Source organism: Pelobates fuscus, chromosome 11 (assembly GCF_036172605.1).
Source record: "Pelobates fuscus isolate aPelFus1 chromosome 11, aPelFus1.pri, whole genome shotgun sequence".
NCBI classification, from domain to species: Eukaryota; Metazoa; Chordata; class Amphibia; order Anura; family Pelobatidae; genus Pelobates; species Pelobates fuscus.
In genome coordinates this window covers 21,873,659-21,893,122 of record NC_086327.1, presented here as the reverse complement: position 1 = coordinate 21,893,122, position 19,464 = coordinate 21,873,659, and the positions used below count along the sequence as shown (strand labels likewise).

Here is a 19,464-nt window from a genome sequence, read left to right as displayed (position 1 = left end):
CCTTATTCTACAACTCTACCCTCTCCTCTCAACTAGATATCATGGCACCTCCTACATTGAAATGCAGCAAGCTCCCCCAGTTACAACTTTGGCACACCAAGCTGATCCAGTACCTCCAAAAATGTTCCCGGAATGCTGAACGCTGCTGGACAAAGTCTCATTCTGTATCTGAATTAGTCCACTATAAATCTATGCTACCCATACAGCTTGGCTCTTTCCTCTGTAAAAGCAAATGACTTCAATGCCCTTATAACTACTCTCTCCCGCAAATCCAAACACCTCTTTTGCATTTTTAATTCTCTCTTTCACCCTGCTGCTGCTCCTTCTACTAACTTGTCTGCTGCACACTTTGCAACTCAATTCAGTGAGAAGATTGCTACAATCAGGGAAGAAATCTCTTATCTCTCTCCTGCCCTTACCAATACTTCCCCCAACTCCTCTCACACCGCTGTTCTATGCTCACTCACACCAGCTACAGAAGAAAAGGTTTCTGCTCTGCTCCCGTCTTCCCACCCCACCTCCTGTTCCCTTGATTCTATTCCCTCGTATCTCATTTACACTCTGACTCCTTTTCTTGCTCTGCATCTCACTGCCGAGAGAGTTATGGACGCGGGATTGACCGACTTCCTCGAATCCAACTCTCTGTTTTATCTACTTCAGTCTGGATTCCGCGCTCGTCACTCTGTTGAAACAGCTCTGACCAAAGTACCCAATGATTTAATTGCTGCAAAATCTAGTGGTCACTATTCTATTACTAATTCTCCTTGATCTTTTTGCTGCTTTTGATCATCAACAACTTTTTCAGTCTACGAGACACTGCTCTTTCCTCCTACCTCTTTCCTCCTACCTCTCCCTACCTCTACCGCTCTTTCAGTGTTTCTTTCTCTGGCTATGCTGTCTTCTCTGCAACTCCTCTCTGTTGGTGTTCCCCAAGGTTCTGTCCTTGCCCCCCTGCTGTTCTCGATCTACACAGCCTCCTTTGGTAAACTCATCAGCTTCTTTGGCTTTTAATATAATTTCTATGCAGGTGACATGCAAATCTATTTGTTCTCTCCTGATCTCCTGCTGTCCCTCTTGACTTGTGTCTCTGACTGCCTCTCTGCTATTTCTAACTGTATGGTTACTCACTTCCTTAAACTTAACTTGTCCAAAACAGAACAAAGTCAACGGCATTAATATCCCCTCTACCTCTCAGGCTTGCTGCCTAGGTGTTCTCTTTGACTCCAACCTCTCCTTCACCCCTCATGTCCAGTCAATCGCCAAATCCTGCCGCATCCATCTCAAAAACATAGAACACATCCTCCCCTATTTAACGCTTAAGGAGGCTAAAGAGCTGGTCCATGTCGCTATCCTTTCTCACCTTAACAACTGGAATACGTTTCTCAGTGGTCTTACCTGTTCCCAAATTGCCACATTACATTCTATAATGAATGTGGCGGTAAGGCTCATCTTCCAGTCCGCCCATACCTCCCATGCCTCACCCATCTCAGTCCCTACATTGGCTTCCCATATGATATAGGGATCAAATTAAAATTCAGATACTTGCTTACAAATCTTTACATAACGATGCTCCTATCTACCTTTCCTCCCTGATACTCAGGTGTGTCTCGACTAAGCCCCTACACTACACTTCTATCCTCTGTTTGTACTCTCTACCCTGATGCTTACCTCTAAGACCTCTCTAGGGTTGTGCCGTTCCTGTGGGGCTCCCTTCCCTACTCTATTAGACCCTGACCCTTTGATCATTAAAAACTCACTTTTTCATGAAAGCATATCAATGAAACTGTTAATAGCTTTCCCTTCCCGCACCTTGCTTCCTCTCCTGTAATTGTCATCCAAAAAAATCACTAAGCCCTCAGTGAAGACTATTCCAGCAACTTACTTTTCTACCATTCCCTTACCTTTTGTTTCAGTACACCCCTCTCTGGTTACAATTACTTGTCTGATAGTCCACCTATTGTACAGCGCTGTGGAATTTGTTGGCGCTTTATAAATAATAATAATAAAGCAACACTCCAAGCACCACAAGCACCATAATAATTTCAGTTTGCTGTAGTTGTTATGCTGCTAGTAGTGCCTTAGTGACCCCTCCCTATTGTAAGTATGTTTTTGAATGGTTTTACTTCTTATTTAGGGTGCGCTGGGGGCTACTCCCCATCTCCCCTACTAACGTGTGAGAGCTAGAATTTCTAGAGCCGGAACTTCCATTAGCCTTCCTGAGCTAAACTCTGCTGTGCAAGGTTAGCTCATTCCCGGAGAGTGTCTGAAAGGGGCAAAGCTTCCAGTTTTCTGGCTGAAGTAATGAAGGCGAGGAACAGCACCCAGCAGACCTGTAAAAAAAATCAAACAATTTTAAAACAGCTTGACTACTTACACCCATACAGTACCAGCAGACTGGTACTGTATCAGTGCTTTGAGTGTTCTTTTTTTAAATTTATTTTTTTGCTGTATCTACAGGAAAATTAGAAATCGGAATGAAGTTGTTATGGTGCTAGAAGGTCCCTGATGCCAGCTTACTTCAGGGGCTAACCCGTTAGCGGTTAACAGTTAAACCCCACAGTCTTCTCTCCGGCACCATGCAGCTCTGTCCCTTTCACATAGGTTTGGATCCGGAGCCTCTAGAAAAGTTGGACATTGGGATAGAAAAGAGGGACAGAGGGATTTGGGCTCAAAATAGGGACTGTCCTACCTAAACAGGGACACTTGGGAGGTATTCACTGCATTACTCACAAAGTCCCATTGGTCTCCTGGTTAATATAGATGATTTGGGGGGGAAGGACTATTTTAGCCACAATATGCCAATATTCATTTTATTTCCCTCCAATCTGAACAACCCTAAGTGTAACTTGTCAGAGATTTTAAATAATCTCATATTTTAAGCCAAAAATAATAATAATAATAAAAATAAAAAATGAAAGCACAGCTGTGAGTCTTTCTGATTAGTTGTTGTTTTTGCCTATAATTTGAAATTCACTCTGCATTCCATGCAATCTGCTGACAGTATACTGAGAGGCGGAAGTTAGCCTGCTGTGCGTTCCAAACCCAATCGAGGTCTGAGACGCAGTTAGTCACTCCCCCCCCTGGGGATTCGAAACCCCTGACCAATCGCTGTGTTCGTTTTCGCCAGCTCTCGTGACGTCACCACGTTCCCCTTCTTCTGCGCACGGGAGACCCCGTTGGTCCCTTTTCCCTTCTCGCCTGCACAGAGAGAAGGTGAGCGCGGCCTGTGTGAGGCCTAGCCAGGGCTGGAAGCCGGGGATTTTCCTGGATTTGTGACGGGCGGGGTGGGCCTTGGCCGGGGGCTGGCAGTGTGGTGCTGCCCGGGGGTTGTATTTTGGGGGCTCGGCTCCGTTGTGCAGCGTGGCCCTCGGTGTGCCCCTGGCGGGCGGCCGCTGCTTCCTGTCCCTGTCTGAGGTCCCTCATTGCTCCCCCAGGCCCTGTATGGGGTGGGGGCTCATTCACTGCCCAATGTGACCTGCCAATGGTGGGATATTGGCTTTAATCCCCCTAATCATAAGGCACACACACCATGCTGGGAAATGGCTGCCTCCATTCCTTATACAGCACTCCCAGCCAGGCACATGGCTGGCTCAGTGTCCTGAGAGTCAATCAGTGGTATTAGCACACACACATTGCTGGGTAATGGCTGCCTCCATTCCTTATACAGCACTCCCAGCCAGGCACATGGCTGGCTGAGAGCCCTACTTCAGGGTAGCCATCAATGGTATTATCACATGGCTGGCTGAGAGTCAATCAATGGTATTGGCACACACACCATGCTGGGAAATGGCTGCCTCCAGTAATGGCTGCATGCTATCATTCCCTATTCAGCACTCCCAAGGACTCCCAGCCAGGCACATGGCTGGCTGAGTGTCCTGAGAGTCAATCAATGGTATTAGCACATGATTTTGCTTATAGTTCATTGTTCAGTGAATTGTAGAAGACCTACTATTTCTAAAGCTGCTTATTTTAAATGATTTTTGTTTGTGGGGTGGAGGTATGGTATAAGAACTGATGCAGTCAGGCACACTGCATGTAGGGGGTGTTTGAGGAGGCTTCTGCATAAGTGATATATTGAAAACCCACCTTTGACATTTTTTGGGGTCTTGCACAGCACACTGAAACCTCTTGGGGTGTCTTCTGATTCGGCGAGTTGTTGAGTTTTAGTAGGCAAACTGTAGTATTTAATGTCTCGGTCATCTTTTAATTGTATAACTTATTGTGTAACGTCCAAAATTTGTATTTTTATAGATGCCTGGAGTAACCGTGAAAGACGTTAACCAGCAGGAGTTTGTCAGGGCACTGTCTGCCTTTCTCAAAAAGTGAGTACTGAATTTTATAGTCAAATTACTGGGTTTATATATGCAGTCTTCATTGGTCACTTTCCAACATGCTTGAATACTATTGTTACCAGTGCATTTTGTTTTCAGTTATGCAATGCAAATAAGCTTTTTATTTATTTTATTTTACAAAAAAGACCAATATACAGCCATGCTGTATTGATAATGGTGCCTGAGGGTATGTGGACATAATTGATATACCTAATGCACTATAATAACGCAGTATGCCAAGCAAGTGGATTGGTTTCATGAATACTCTTGCTTCAGTTTGTCACACCATTCAAACAGTTAACACTGAACCAGATAACAGCTGCATTAACGTGCTGTCACCATAACCAGTATGTTAGTCTGTTATGGTGCTTAGAATGACCAAGTATCATACAGTTGTTATGCCAGCAGAGCCCCGGCATCCTCCCAGCGCTAGTAGTCAAGGAGTTTGTGACGGTTTTTACAATGTATCTGGGGTCTGATAAGTTCCTGTCATTGTCTCCCCTGCTGCCTGAAGACTGCACTGATCAAAGCCATGTGGTGCAGAGAAGCGCTCATTCGCTGAGAATGCTTGGTAAATGTCCTTAGCCAATGGTTTGACTCTGCAATGCAGGGCTTGGTTCTATGGTGCTAATGGTAGACTCCAGGTAAATTGGAACTTCCATGGGAGGGTGTCGGGACAGTCCTGGCACCCAATCTGCGGCTGTAGTGGTTATGGTATTTGGAGTACTGTCATCTAACTTAGAATCTCTAAGTAGACTTTGACTTGTATTATTACCTAAAAGACACAGCGACAATCACCTTTGCGACATGTTATTCTCATAATAATGACCGCCTACTTGCCAGTAACTGTCACTGTAATATTACTGTTGTATTTAGACTGTTACTTTTGTGTTTTCAGGTCTGGGAAATTGAAGGTACCAGAATGGGTGGACACTGTTAAACTAGCAAAACACAAGGAATTGGCTCCATATGATGAGAACTGGTTCTACACCAGAGCAGGTATGGGTGATACAAATGACCTAGAAATCGTCTTGAATTATATGTGCATACTTAAATAGATCACATTTCAGTCTTTTTTTTATTTTTTAATGAAGGTATTTTCAGTTGTGAAAAGTAAATATTCTCAGAAGATGTATGTTGCCTTTTAGTTTTATTTATCTTTGGACCCTGTAGTTTTATTGTATGCCATAATACCGTGGACATAGACATTTAGGCTGAACATTGTATGTTGACAAGCCTTATAACCTCATCGTAAAATCAAAGTACCTAAACCACTTCATCGTAAAATAGTGATTTTGATGTAAAGCTTTTATCCCTGCAGTCAAACAAATGTAAGCATTGCCGTTACTGAGAACCTGCCTGTCGGGCAGCCGCTAGAAGTACTTTCTAGTGAAGACTTTTTCAATAATTGATATTTCACATTCAGCATTTTTATCCTTGGCTAGACAGTGCCAAGCGCTGGCAAGTCTTCATAGGGATGCATTAGATTAAAGGATCACTATAGTGTCAGGAAAACACAGTGGTTTTCCTGACACTATAGTGCCCCCACCCTCCCGTCCCGTGGATAAAACCCCTTCAGCCACTTACCTTAATCCAGCGCCGGGCTCCCTTGGCGCTGGTGACCTATCCTCCCCTGACTGGAGCTGCATGCGCGGCAAGTGCCGCTCACAAATTTAAACAGTCCATAGGAAAGCATTTCTCAATGCTTTCCTATGGACGCTCTGCACAATGAATACGAAATTCACATCCAGCGTCGCAGATGTGCCTCTAGTGGCTGTCTGAAAGACACGAGACTGGATTAACCCCTAATGTAAACATAGCAGTTTCTCTGCTATTCTCTGAAACCTCTGTTTACAACTGCAGGGTTAAAACCAGAGGGACCTGGCACCCAGACCACTTCATTGAGCTGAAGTGATCTGGGTGACTATAGTGTCCCTTTAATGCTTTATTCATTGAAAAAGATGGTTTGGTTCTTACTCTAAGGAATTGCGATGCTAAATAATATACTGATGTCCAAAAGTTATTGCTGTGTGTGTGTGTGTGTGTGTGGTAGCAGTCTCTGCTTACTCTTGGGAATCTTAGATAAATGGGCGTAGAGCCTAGTAGTATTAAATGTAGCAGTGTAACTATTGAGGTGTTCTAATCAGTGGCATGGTTCTGCAAGATAAAAATTTAAGAAATTAATAAAATCCATCTCCAGAGATTAGAGTATTGTTCTTATTGGCCACAAGTGTGTGATCCATATTACCTGCTTAGGATATTTTGATTTGTCTTTGTATTTCATGTAATTTATGGATAAATATGTTCCCTTGTAGCTTCCACTGTTCGTCACTTGTATCTCCGTGGTGGAGCTGGTGTGGGTTCCATGACAAAGATGTATGGTGGCCGTCAGCGCAACGGTGTTATGCCAAGTCACTTCAGCCGTGGATCAAAGAGTGTAGCCAGGAGGGTGCTGCAGGCTCTGGAGAGCCTTAAAATGGTGGAGAAAGACCCCAATGGGTAGGTACAAAGAGTAGTCCGTTAAGCATAACTGACTCGAACATTTTTTCCAGTCTGGCTCTTTTGACTAAATTTGAAGTTCGAATTATCACTTCAATTAACGCTTGCAAAAATTACTTTTCAATCGTTAATGTACAGAGAAAGAAGTTCTTCTGGTAGCAACTTTGTTAAAAGAAATTACTACATGAATTTGTGTCTCCCTCGTGGTCTTATTCAGGTGTCTTGCTGTAGAGTTTTGTGCAGTTTCAAACAGAGCTGTTTGATACCAAGTCAAATGTATGGCGTCTCGGTGTAAACCTAGCTTAGGAGGAGAATGCATGAAATGGAAAGATATTTTTGCACACAGACATTTTGTCTCTCTGTTTAGTCAGCTATATATTTTCTATTACAATAGAAATGTTTAGTTCACTTTAGCTATTTGTTTCTGATGTGATGTAGTTTTAAAGTACAGAGTGTATTTCTGTATATTGTAAATGACAAGTGCAGAAACTTCACAAGCATTCAACAAAACATGTATTTATTTTTTGGGGTTTTTTTTGTGTCCATTAGGATGTGGCATGCACTCTTACTTAACTCTTGTAGGCTGTCACGTATATTTATCTTCTGCAGAAGTTCCAGAGGTTTTTTGGTTATTACTCTTGTTGGACTAAATCATTTGTTTGTATCAGTCTACCTTTGAATTTACATTGTGTAATTCTTGCAAATAAACATTGCAAATGGTCTGATCTGCTAATGCAGGGCTCGATAAATCCCAGGTCGCCATGCTGACTAGGGAGCGGTCATCTCCCTGCTTTGCCCTCTCACACATCCTCCTGTGATCCTGGAATGATGTTGCTCTGACATCCCTTAACAGCGCTCTAGTGAGCAGAGCAGGGAGAGAACCACCCCACTGGACTAGTTAATTTTTATTTTTTTATTAATAGCTGCTTCCTAGATTCCTTGCAAATTCGTCAAGCCCTGTGCTAATGTATGTTTAATTTGGTTTTAACAGAGGTCGCAGGCTAACTCCCCAGGGACAGAGAGACTTGGACAGAATCGCTGGACAGGTAAACGTGTTAATGTTTACTTTATTTGGGATATCTTTGTTTTCCAAAACTCTTATTTTCCAAAATTGAAAATTAAACTAGATTTTTAGCAGCTTTTTCAACTTGCTGTTTGCAACTTAGGGCAGTGGATCGATAATAAAAGAAACCATAAAGTGAAAACATTGGTTTTCGAATGACCATAATTAGTCCAGTTTCCTCTCTTGTAAAATGGCACTCTTTCTTAACTCGCTTCCATGTAATTAAATGAACCCAGGTACAAAAGAGAATGTGTATTCAAATTGCAGTACCTTGTGTCGTCATTGTATGCACCACTAGAGGGTCAGGAACATAAACATGAATACTACAATCTTACCTTACTGGATTGGCTAAGATGGTCAATTCTGGTGATCTCACCCAAGGCGGGAGGAGAGACAAACTCCACCTTGGTCAGTCAGCATCAATGCATCTCTGATTAAAGAGGGTGGAGACAATGAACGTCGATGCTGCAGTTTACAGCACTGCCCCAGGAAGGACCTCTGAAAAGCTAGGGTTTACAACAAAAAGCCTGCAGGGACATGGTATAGACACCAAAACTACATCAAGCGGTAGTTCTGGTGAATATAGTGTCCCTTTAACCTTTGTTTTGAACACCAAATCTGTCTCCTTTGTTTGGACCAGGAACATCATATAAATCTGGTGCCTTGCAGTGGTCATTACTATAGCAGCATTTCTTTTCCCAGTGCTAAATTTTGTCCCTGCCAAAGAACTACAACACACAATCAGCTGCAGTCTCATCTTGGAAATACAAAAAACACAAGTGTCTTCAGTAATTGTGGTAGATTTGTTTTGCTTCTGACATTGATTGTTGGAATACTTTAGAGACCATCTGTACTATAACTACTGTAGTGGGTATGTCACTTTCACACCAGTTTCAATACATAGTTTTATAGTTAATGGTATTCATTGTTCTTTCCCGGGAGAGGACATCCAGAGATGCATTAAATTTCAAGCCCCAGAAATAAGTGTTTGTAGCCCAATGTGTTAAATTGTTTATGTATTGCAACAACTTATGTAATGCTTGAAACTGCTCTAAAATGGTTTTGAAATATAATTAGCCTACTTAATGATGGACCCAGCTATGCAAACTAACCAATGTTCATTCTCTTTGCAGGTTGCAGCAGCAAGCAAGAAACATTAATATCATAAATAAACTAATAAACATCCAGTTTCCAAATATCCTGACCTTCTCATTTTTTTTGTATAATCTTTGACTACAAATGTAAAGTACAGGCTCTCTAACAGATGTAGTGTTGAAGCGGCCATAAACTGTCTGGAACTTTATTTTACACATTTACTTTTTTCTTTTAGCATGCATTGTGCCAGAGGCGTAAGTAACCTTATTGGAATGGTTTGGGGGTGTGTGTGAATCGCTTTAGTAAATTGAGATATGAAACCTAGTCTATTGGCCTTCTAACTAAATACGTTCACAGGACTTGCAACATGCTAATTTATTTGAGTGTTTCTCTAGATTTTGAGAGATTTCATTTATAAACTACAGTGATGGTAAATGTGCTTTTATTTGGTGGATTTTATCGCCTGCTTTGGCTGACAGAGGATCTAGTCATGACGGTTTCAGGTTTCCATGGTGAGAATATTATTCCAATTATAAAATGCTGGCAATCAATGGCAGATTGGAATTGAGGGACTGCAAATTGAGGTCAAGAAGGTCTTGAATGTACTAAGGTTCCACATACACTTTTTTTTTTTTTATTAAATAAATACACATTTGCTGCATTGTCTGTTTACCAAAGCCTATCTACATACAAATCAGAGGTGGTCATTGCTCTGCTTTGCACCTCAACTACAGGCTAGAGAGCCAGTAGCGCTCAGCTAATGAACAAGCCTATCACTGTGGCGTACCCTCTGCATTGGACAGGGAGTGGCCACCAGGTTAGGACCTCCAGGGAATTTCCGGTACCAAAACTAGTTCAGGGTGTAATCCTTTTAAATTATATACTGTAGTTATAGAGAATTTCTTCTGTACAATCTGTAAGTGGCATATGAAGAGGACCGTTGGGTCAAATGTAGCTTGTAAGAGTTAATGATGCAGATAAAGCTGTGGACACAAGATGGTCAGACAGAGGTGTAGTCAAAACATATACGTATGAATTGGTGAATAAATATAGTGGTGGGGTAGAGTTGCTGACGATTTGTAGGCAAGAGTTAAAGAAACACTAACATTGGAATAAGAACCTGTATTTTGAATGCCACTGTCTCTATCCATATACATCAAATGCTTTTAATAGTAAAACATTAAATCCAATGCTTTCCTGTGAGCTGCAAAACCACATGATTCTCAGTTGAAGCAGAAGCGCCTCTAGTGGTTTAGTGTGACAGCTAATGCACGTTTAACACTTCAATGTAAAAACTGCCGCTTTGCTGAAACAAATATTTTTATCTTGTAGGGTTAAAAACTTACAGGACCACTGCACCCATTGAGAAGAAAGCAACTTTAGTGGTCCTTTAAATTGAGGGAGAGTTATTTAATTATCTAGATCTCCCTCAATTTAACCCCTTCAGGACTGAGTCAATAGTGCAAGTTCTGATCAAAACAAAAACTGGAATTTGCGCTATGTGTCTGTTCAACCGTAATTCACCGCTGTCACATTAAGTGCACCCACACTTATATATCATTTTGTTCAGGAGAAACAGGACTTTAATTTATCATTAACTATTCATATATGGAACATAATTTTTATTATTTAAATTTTGTTTTAGTACACCCCCCCCCCTGCTTCAAACCTGATAAGGGAGGCGGCAGGATATGGCATTCCTTGGGGGTCCCAGCACACTCTTAATTACCTTTCCAGCAGCTCCCCTCTCTTAACTCTCGCAGCCTGTGTACTGGGTTGTCATGGTAACCCATGGCAACGTTCTGGCCGCCGCAGGAGTTAGACAGGTGAGCTGCTGGAAAGGTAAGTAAAAGTGTGCAGGACCCTGATGGCGGTCCTGGTCTGCATTAACGGTATCTTTCTTGGCTGATACCGATATTGCTGAAGATACAGATAATCGGTCGATCCCTAGTAGAAACTGTAGACTCGTTCTAGGACTGCTTGAGAGGAGAAATATATCTGGTTGACATTAAGGCAGTAGTGGAAATTAAAATAATTAGCGAGTTTACCGAGAGAGGTAGTATAAAGTAGGAAACAGTGCCTTGGACGGGGGGGGGAGCACATGTTCCGAGAAAAGGAGACACTGAATGATGGTTTGGAGAGATATGAGAATCATGAAAGAGTAATGTCATGAAGATCAAGGGTGAATGAAAGCTTATGGGTAATGAGGTCAGTAGTGAACCAGCCGCAATAGGAAGAGGTCAATTAGATGAACCAGCCTTGATATTCAGAAACATTACCCAGAACATCTGATCTATATATATATATATATATATATTTTTTTTTTTTTAATGAATATATTGAACCAGTGAAACACCATACATCTAGTTTATCTTCCTGTAAATGATTGGTCCAATGCTGTGTCAGTGTGTTGTCATATTAAATAAGGACATCACCTATATAGCAGGTGCTATCATTAAAATAAAACCAGCCCTGGGCATTTCAAAGCATAGGAGCCTTCTTATTGTAACTCAGTTTTGACATGAGAGGGGGGGAAGCGCACAACTGTCCAATCAGACTGAAAATGCTCATTTACCCATTTTACTTATTCTGTTCTGGTTAGGGCTTTTTAGTTTGTTTTTTTTTCCCATTAATTATTCTCATACAGAATTCTTGGACCAGAAACGGAAACATTGGATGTTGGAAAGAAGGGTAGAATGCATGAACATTGTAGGAAAACATTTGATTTCCACATACCTATAATTATTTAAAGGCACACTCAGATTTAAAAAAAAAAAAAAAATCACTGTTTAGTTAATCTACTGCAAATGAAAGTATTCGGACTTTAATATTTTTACTCGTTCCTTTGTGAAATTACCCATGATGAATCTCTCAAGACTGGCAAGACATTATCATATGTACCTGCAACAAAAAAAGTAAACTACTAACAATTATATACCTGTCAAATCCTACTCTGAATTTTGGCCCACCCTGTATATGATGGCAGGGGGCGCCATCAGAAATTTTGGGGCCCCTGACAAAGCACAAGGTCTGGGCCCCCTCCCTCCCGGGTCCGCCTGCACCCTATCTAGTCCGCTGACAATGATGCAGGACTGAATGTGGTGTGTATAGTGGAAGTGAATTAGAAAGTGTGTAATGGATGTAGTGTTTGTTTGTATTAGATACTGTTTGTGCAGTGAATGCAGAGTGTGTGTTTGTGTAGCGGATGCAGTGTGTATAGTGAACGCAGAGTGTGTTTGAGTAGTGGATGTAGTGTGTGTACAGTGATGTAGTGTTTGTATGTACTAGATGAAATGTGTTTAGTGTCTGTAGTGGATGTAGTGTGTGTCTTAGACGCAGTGTCTGTTTATAGTGAATGCAGAGTGTTTCAATTTGTGGTGGATGTAGTGTGTGAACTGTGAATCCAGGATGTTTGTGTAGTGGATGCTGTGTGTGCAATTATTGCAGAGTGTATGTTAGTGTAGTGAATGCAGAGTGTGTGTCAGTATAGTGAATCCAGAGTGTGTGCATAGTTTAGTTAATGCAGAGTGTGTGTTAGTGTGTATTGAATGCAGTGTGTCAGTGTAATGAATGTAGTGTGTGTTAATGCAGTGAATGCAGAGATTGTGTACATTTGTAGTGAATGCAGAGTGTGTTGTGTTAGTGTATGCAGAGTATGTGTGTTGTGTCAGTGTATGCAGTATGTGTGTTGTGTTAGTGTATGCAGAGTGTGTGTGTTGTGTTAGTGTATGCAGTGTGTGTGTGTAAATGTGCAATCTGGGGGGGGGGGAGGGAAGGGGCATTTTCACATTCATTTTTTATTAAATGTTATTCCCCCCTCCCTGTTTACCTGTGTCCAGGGAGGGGGGAGATTCCATCCCTGGTGGTCTGGTGGGGGGGGCTCCCTGTTACCGCAGAGGGGGCCCAGGTAGCAGACTGCTCCTCCTCTCTTCTAATAACTCTCGCGAGACCCGCGGAGCGTTGCCATGGTAACCGGGTCTCGCGAGAGTTATTAGCAGTGAGGAGAAGCTGTGTGCTGCCTGGGCCCCCTCTACGGTAACAGGAAGCCGGGGGCCTGCGGCTGCACACATAGATCGCGATATTCGCTATCTATGTGTGCAGAGAAAGAAAGTGGGGCCCGGGACTGCCGGGCCCGTGACAATCATCATGGTTCCACAACAATATTAAACAACAAAACTCCTAAATATAACTATATAGAAAATTCCAAATGTATTGGCACTCTTATATCTGTGGTGGTGCTGGTATCAAGGTTGCCCAAAAAATACCTACAATTGGATATAGAAAAAGTATGTGATATCGCACTCCAGTGTAATGCAAAAAACGTAAAAAATTTTATTTTTTTTCCATAGATTTTTGGTATCAGACTATTGAGATACCTATGACTTATATCCTCTGCAATATAGCATTGTATATTATTTCATCTTATAGGAAGCTTACTAGGTAGGGATTTTTTTTATTTCACTATTTCATATGTAACTAGCAGTAGTATATATCTGTCTACTCATATGTACATCACTTTGATTTGTGTTTCTGGTTTTGTTTATGCATTTGTGCCTCTGCTGAAGTATAGACTGTGAAGGAACAGGCTATCATAATACTATCAAATGAGAAACTTGTGAAATAAATATAGAAGTTTTTTTTAATTCTACATGAGTGCGGTATCACGTACTTTTTCTATAATTATAACTATACGATCTGTTGTTGCAGCTCTATTTCTTCTGATAGCAATCAATCATCTTTTTTCCCATTAATAATTTTTTTGAATATTTTTTTTTTTGGGGCGCCATGGGTGAAACTCTGAATTATATGAACATGTTCGGTAATCGCGCTAGCCATTCGCTCAGTTATGTATGGCGATCAGTGATATGGAATTTGGATGACTAGTCTATAGGCCCAAATTTGAATGCACAAGGCTTGTAATTAGTATTGATTTCTTGTTGCATTCTAACTAGCCACTAGATGGTGCTGTGCATCTAATTGCAAAAGCAGCACCTAGTCCTAAAAAATAAGAATTCAAGCTGCTAACGTAGGTGTGTGTGTAACTACATACCTCCCAAACAATGTTCTCTCTAATCTTTCTTAGTTGGTGTGAAAAGACGTTTTCTCTTGTGCAAAATATTTTCCTTATCCAAATTGGCCTCTGCGCTAATGTCCATTTTGGACTGTCAGACAGTCCATAGAAAGCAGTAGGTGGTAACTCATCAAATTCTTGAATTATATAACAAGAAAGGAAGCTCATATTATGCATGCTAAATGCCAAATAATAATACAAATGAGCCAGGTACATGTCTGAAATACTAAAAAATTATAATAATAGTACAAATTGTAAATCAAATTGCAAAGCTACTTTTGAAATATGCATCGTAGGTCTAAAATAAAACCTTTTAAACCTAGATTCTGTAGACCAATCTGCAGCTATTAAATTTGACAAAGTGACAAAGATCCCACTGCCTAAAAATTTTTAGTAGACATAGCTCCTCTGGAAGAGTGAGCTCCTAATGTAGAAACATCAATACCTGCCATAGACATAGTTTGTCTTACCCATCTGGCTAAAGATGTAGAAGAGACAGGAAGAAAAGGTTTGCGAAACGAGATTAGTAATTGAGAGAAATTGAAATGTCTAATAGATCAGGTTTTGAGTTCATACATTTGTAGACAGTTGACAACACATAAAAGAGTATGATCGGAAAAAGAAGGATCGGAAACAGAGCGGAGATTAGTTTTTGTGCGTCTAACAATAGAAAAATAAACACCATCAGGAGTATACTATGATTTAAGTCTAAATCTCTAATATCAGAGACTTAAAGGAAATGAGGCAAAGTAATACAGTGTGTTTAGGTGAATGAATCTTGGGGTGACACCAAAATTTAATTACTTGGAGAACCAGATTAACATCCCATGTAGAATATTTAGGGTGGGAGGGGGCGTTTAATTAGAATTCCAAAAGTGGCAACATTCTTTGGCAGTGCCCGCTAGTTGTTTGGATTTTGCGGTTTACATATTGAACTGCTGAAATATTGTCCATCTTGTGGAGGATATAGCAATTGGACTTTTCTTTTGCAAAACTGCGTAAAGTGAAAAATCCTGCCACGAGTTCTAGGCAGTTTATATGCGTTTGAGACTTCCTTGAATCCATCTCTCTGCTTGACCCGCTTCAGTTCGGATTCCGCACTCGTCACTCTGTTGAAACAGTTGTGACCAAAGTATCCAATGGTTTAATCGCTGCTAAATCTCACAGCCATTACTCTATCATATTTCTCCTTGATCTTTCTGCTGCCTTTGACACTGTTGATCATTACCAGCTTCTTCTCATTCTCCGCAATATCGGTCTACAAGATACTGCTCTCTCCTGGTGCTCCTCCTACCTCTCCCAACACTTTTTCAGTGTTTCTTTCTCTGGCTCTGCCTCTTCTTCACAACCCTTCTCTGTTGGCATTCCCCAAAGTTCTGTCCTTGGTCCCCTACTGTTCTCCATATATACTGCCTCCCTTGGTAAACTCATTAGCTCCTTTGGCTTCCAATATCATTTCTATGCAGATGACACGCAAATCTACCTGTCCTCTCCTGATCTCTCCCCGTCCCTCTTGACCAGTGTCTCTGACTGCCTCTCCGCGATTTCCAACTGGATGGCTACTCACTTCCTTAAACTCAACCTGTCCATAACAGAACTTCTGGTCTTTCCTCCCTCAAGTGTTGCTACTCACGTGTCTGTCTCGCTCCAAGTCAACGGCGCCACCATCACCTCTACCTCGCAGGCTCACTGCCTTGTTGTTCTCTTTGACTCTGACCTCTCCTTCATGCCTCATGTTCAGTCTATCACCAAATCCTGCCGCTTCCATCTCAAAAACATTGCACGCATCCAACCCTACTTAATGCCAGATGCGACTAAGGTGCTGGTCCATTCCACTGTCCTTTCTTTCCTTGACTACTGTAATCCGCTTCTCAGTGGTCTTATGTGCTCCCAACTTGCACCGTTACAGTCCATAATAAATGCGGCAGCGAGGCTCATCTTCCTGTCCGCCCGCACCTCCCACGCCTCACCCTTCTGTCAGTCCCTACATTGGCTTCCTGTAAGATATAGAATGTAAGCTCGATTGAGCAGGGTCCTCTTCAACCTATTGTTCCAGTAAGTTTATTTGTAATTGTCCTATTTATAGTTAAATCCCCTCTCATAATATTGTAAAGCGCTACGGAATATGTTGGCGCTATATAAATGGCAATGATAATAATAATATAGGGCTCAATTTAAAATTCTGGTTCTTGCTTTCAAATCTCTACATAATGCTGCTCCCACCTATCTATCCTCCCTAATATACCAATATGTCCCATCGAGGCCCCTGCGCTCTGCCACATCTGATACTCGCCTCCAAGACTTCTCCAGGACTGCACTTTTTCTGTGGAACTTCCTTCCCTTCTGTGTAAAACTTTCTCCCAGTCTTCACTTCTCTCCTGTCCTGCCCCATGACTCCTCTCCTGCAACTATCAAAAATAACCTATTAAGTTCTCAGTGATTCATTTTCTAGCAACCTATTTCATTACCCCTACTTATACCCTTTGTGTCACTATACCCCACTCCCTCTAGCATGTAAGCTCATTGAGCAGGGCCCTCAACCCCTCTGTTCCTGTGCATCCATTTGTCTGGTTACAATTACGTGTCTGTTAGTCCACCCATTGTACAGCGCTACGGAATTTGCTGGTGCTATATAAATAATAGAATAATAAAAGGCTAGAGAACATCTGCCTCCTGTTGAATTTCCCCCGCAATGGGCTCCCCAACCAACTCGACTCACATCGGACTCTATAATCAAATCTGGGAGTGAAGTGAAAATAGCTTTCCCGTTCCATGTTTGTACATGATCAAGCTACTTACATGGGGATTTAGGCCAGAGCGCAGGTAACGTTCTCTTTGTAAGCTACTAGAATAGTTCTAGTCTCGTATCTGGTGTAAGAGACATCTTGTCTGAAGTACAAATAACAAACACCATTGTGTAAATGCCTTTTAATCTTTGAAGGGCACGGTAAAGGGGCCTGGAAAATAGCTTGAATTGAAGCTGAAAATAGGCCTACCATCCGCGCCAGAGATCTGATGGAAATACGTTTATTGTTCAAAGCTGATCTGATCGCTTTATGGATTATTTTAGATGTCTTCAATGGAAGGCTGAGAGCAGTCAACTTGGAATTTACTAAAAATTCAAGAAACTCTATCCCCTGAGACCGAGTTAGAATCGACTTTTTGTCATTTATTACATAGGCAAGACTTGGTGTCCATTGAGAATGAAGGTGGAGAGATTCTAAACTCTGTGACATAATGAGAATGTCGTCCAAATAGATAATCATTCTCACTTCCCTGCTTGGTAGAAGGGATACTACCGGTTTGAGCAGCTTGGTAAAACGCCAAGGTGCAGAGGATAAACCAAAAGGTTAAGATTTGAATGGACATTTCTTTTCTTTCCATATGACTTAAAGATAACTATGACAACAATGGTGAATAGGTACTGTAGGGTATGCATCCTTCAGAGCGATTATTATCAACCAATCGTTGATTATTAAAAGGTCTTTTCAGGTAATAAAGTCCCTACATTTTGAAATGATGGTATCTGACAAAATAGTTTAAATATTTTAGATTTAGGACTGGTCTGTGACCAGCATCTTTCTTTTTTTTTATCAGGAATAAATTGCTTTCAAAAACCTGGACTGTGCATATAAACCTTAATAATGGCATATTTTTTTAAATTCTTCATTTTAGTCATGCATGTTGTACATCAGAGGCAAAAAAAGAGACAATGACATCAATCATACAGTATAGCATACAATATACATGAGGCAGAAAGGTGTTTTTACTTTTTACATAGTGAACATTCTACTATTTTTATTTATTATTATTTTTTCTTGTTTTTTATTTTTCTTCTTATTATTTTTTTCTTTTTTTCTCCTGGTTTACATTTTTTTCTAACTTTTTCAGATTTTTCTATTTTTGTACATATATTTTTTCTGCTTCTTTTTCAACTTAAGAGAACTATCAAGTGGTGGATCCATCTGAACATTTATGAGTCAAAACTAATAAGGATGTGGAATTCTCTGCCTGAAGAGGTGGTTTTATCAGATTCTGTACAACTGGATAAATACTTGCAAAAACACAACATTCTGGGATATAATTTTTTAATTTGTGGGGTAACAGCTTCTTGATCGAAGGATAGATCTGACTGCCATTTTGGGGTCACTAAAGGAATGTTTTCATAGTTTGTTGCAAAATTATAAAGCACTTCAAACGGTTTGTTTTTGTTTTTTGCCTACTTTTGGATCAACAGCAATAACAGTAACAATAATGTGAGAAATGCTGAACTTGATGGATGCGTGTCTCTTTTCAGCCTATGTCACTATGTAACTGCAAAAAAGAGCACTATAGTCTTTCAAAAGTAATTCTGTCGTCTTACCTGGTGGTGGCAGTATCAGGCAGATAGAAATATTTTAGGAGCATAAACCTTACATTTGATTCTTGTAAGAGATCAGCAAATGTTACCTTCAAATTGTCCACATGGAGTGGGCACAACTTTCATTGTTAGATTAAAAAAACATCAATAGTTTTACATAACATTCCTATTCAGAGCACCTTACGTACATTATTATGGATACAGTCGTCTATGGATAATTTATAATGCAGTCACAGGTACATCCGTTGAAAAAGAATACATAATGTTGGATTGCATGAAACCTTAGAATGAGGGGCAGGGAGACTGTATTGGTATGGGATAGTATGCAGCCAATAATCATGGAGGGCGTATCAAACAGAATAATTATCATAGGATATGTGGACCATTTGTCATTAATTAGTGAGTTTGTAGAATTGGGCTGAGGAAGGGTGCAGTACCGAAGCAGCTAGGGAAGGATAGATTAAGAGGGCTGATAAGGACTGGTAACGGGATTTAGTTGCGATCTATCGAGAAATGCTTTTGTGAAGAAATATCCCTCTCGGAGATTAAAAAATAAAACAAATGGTAGAGAGATGGTCATTTGGAGCTGGGGAGGAAGTGTAATGCATTGTAAAGGGCTAGGTACAAAGTACAAAGTACACTGAATTGAAAGGGAACGGATATAGGGTTGCCACCTTTTCTTGGAAAAAAATATATCAGCCATGCTAATTTGCATAATTAATTATAAATGTGTGCCATCACATGTGACATGTGACATGTGACATGTGAGAGGAGGGGTGGTGACACCATGGCCGGCGCTTCCTTTATGGCGCACTGGCTCTGGGGGCGCAGGATACGAATGACCCGGCAGGAGGGAAGCGCACAGCGCTCTCTCCTGCCAGTCATTCTGAGTAGTGTGGCCAGGCTGCGCGGACTGCGGTACCGCAGCTTCCTGTACCCAGCCGGACATACAGGAAGTGCACTCTCAGTGTGGAAACAGAAGCCAAACTACACAGGGAGGTAGGAGGCACACAAGGGAAGGGAGATGCCACCAGGGGGGAGAGAT

General features: G+C 41.2%; 1 protein-coding gene across 1 annotated transcript; it reads left to right on the top strand.

Annotated features, from left to right (window-relative positions):
• The first annotated feature begins 3,170 nt into the window (after positions 1 to 3,170).
• On the top strand, positions 3,171 to 9,091 carry RPS19 (ribosomal protein S19). The gene is made up of 6 exons (XM_063437015.1): positions 3,171 to 3,213; positions 4,252 to 4,322; positions 5,230 to 5,330; positions 6,647 to 6,830; positions 7,822 to 7,876; positions 9,027 to 9,091. Exons 2-6 carry the CDS (start codon positions 4,252 to 4,254, stop codon positions 9,051 to 9,053), a joined length of 438 nt encoding a protein of 145 aa, XP_063293085.1. The 5' UTR covers positions 3,171 to 3,213; the 3' UTR covers positions 9,054 to 9,091.
• Positions 9,092 to 19,464: the final 10,373 nt, after the last annotated feature.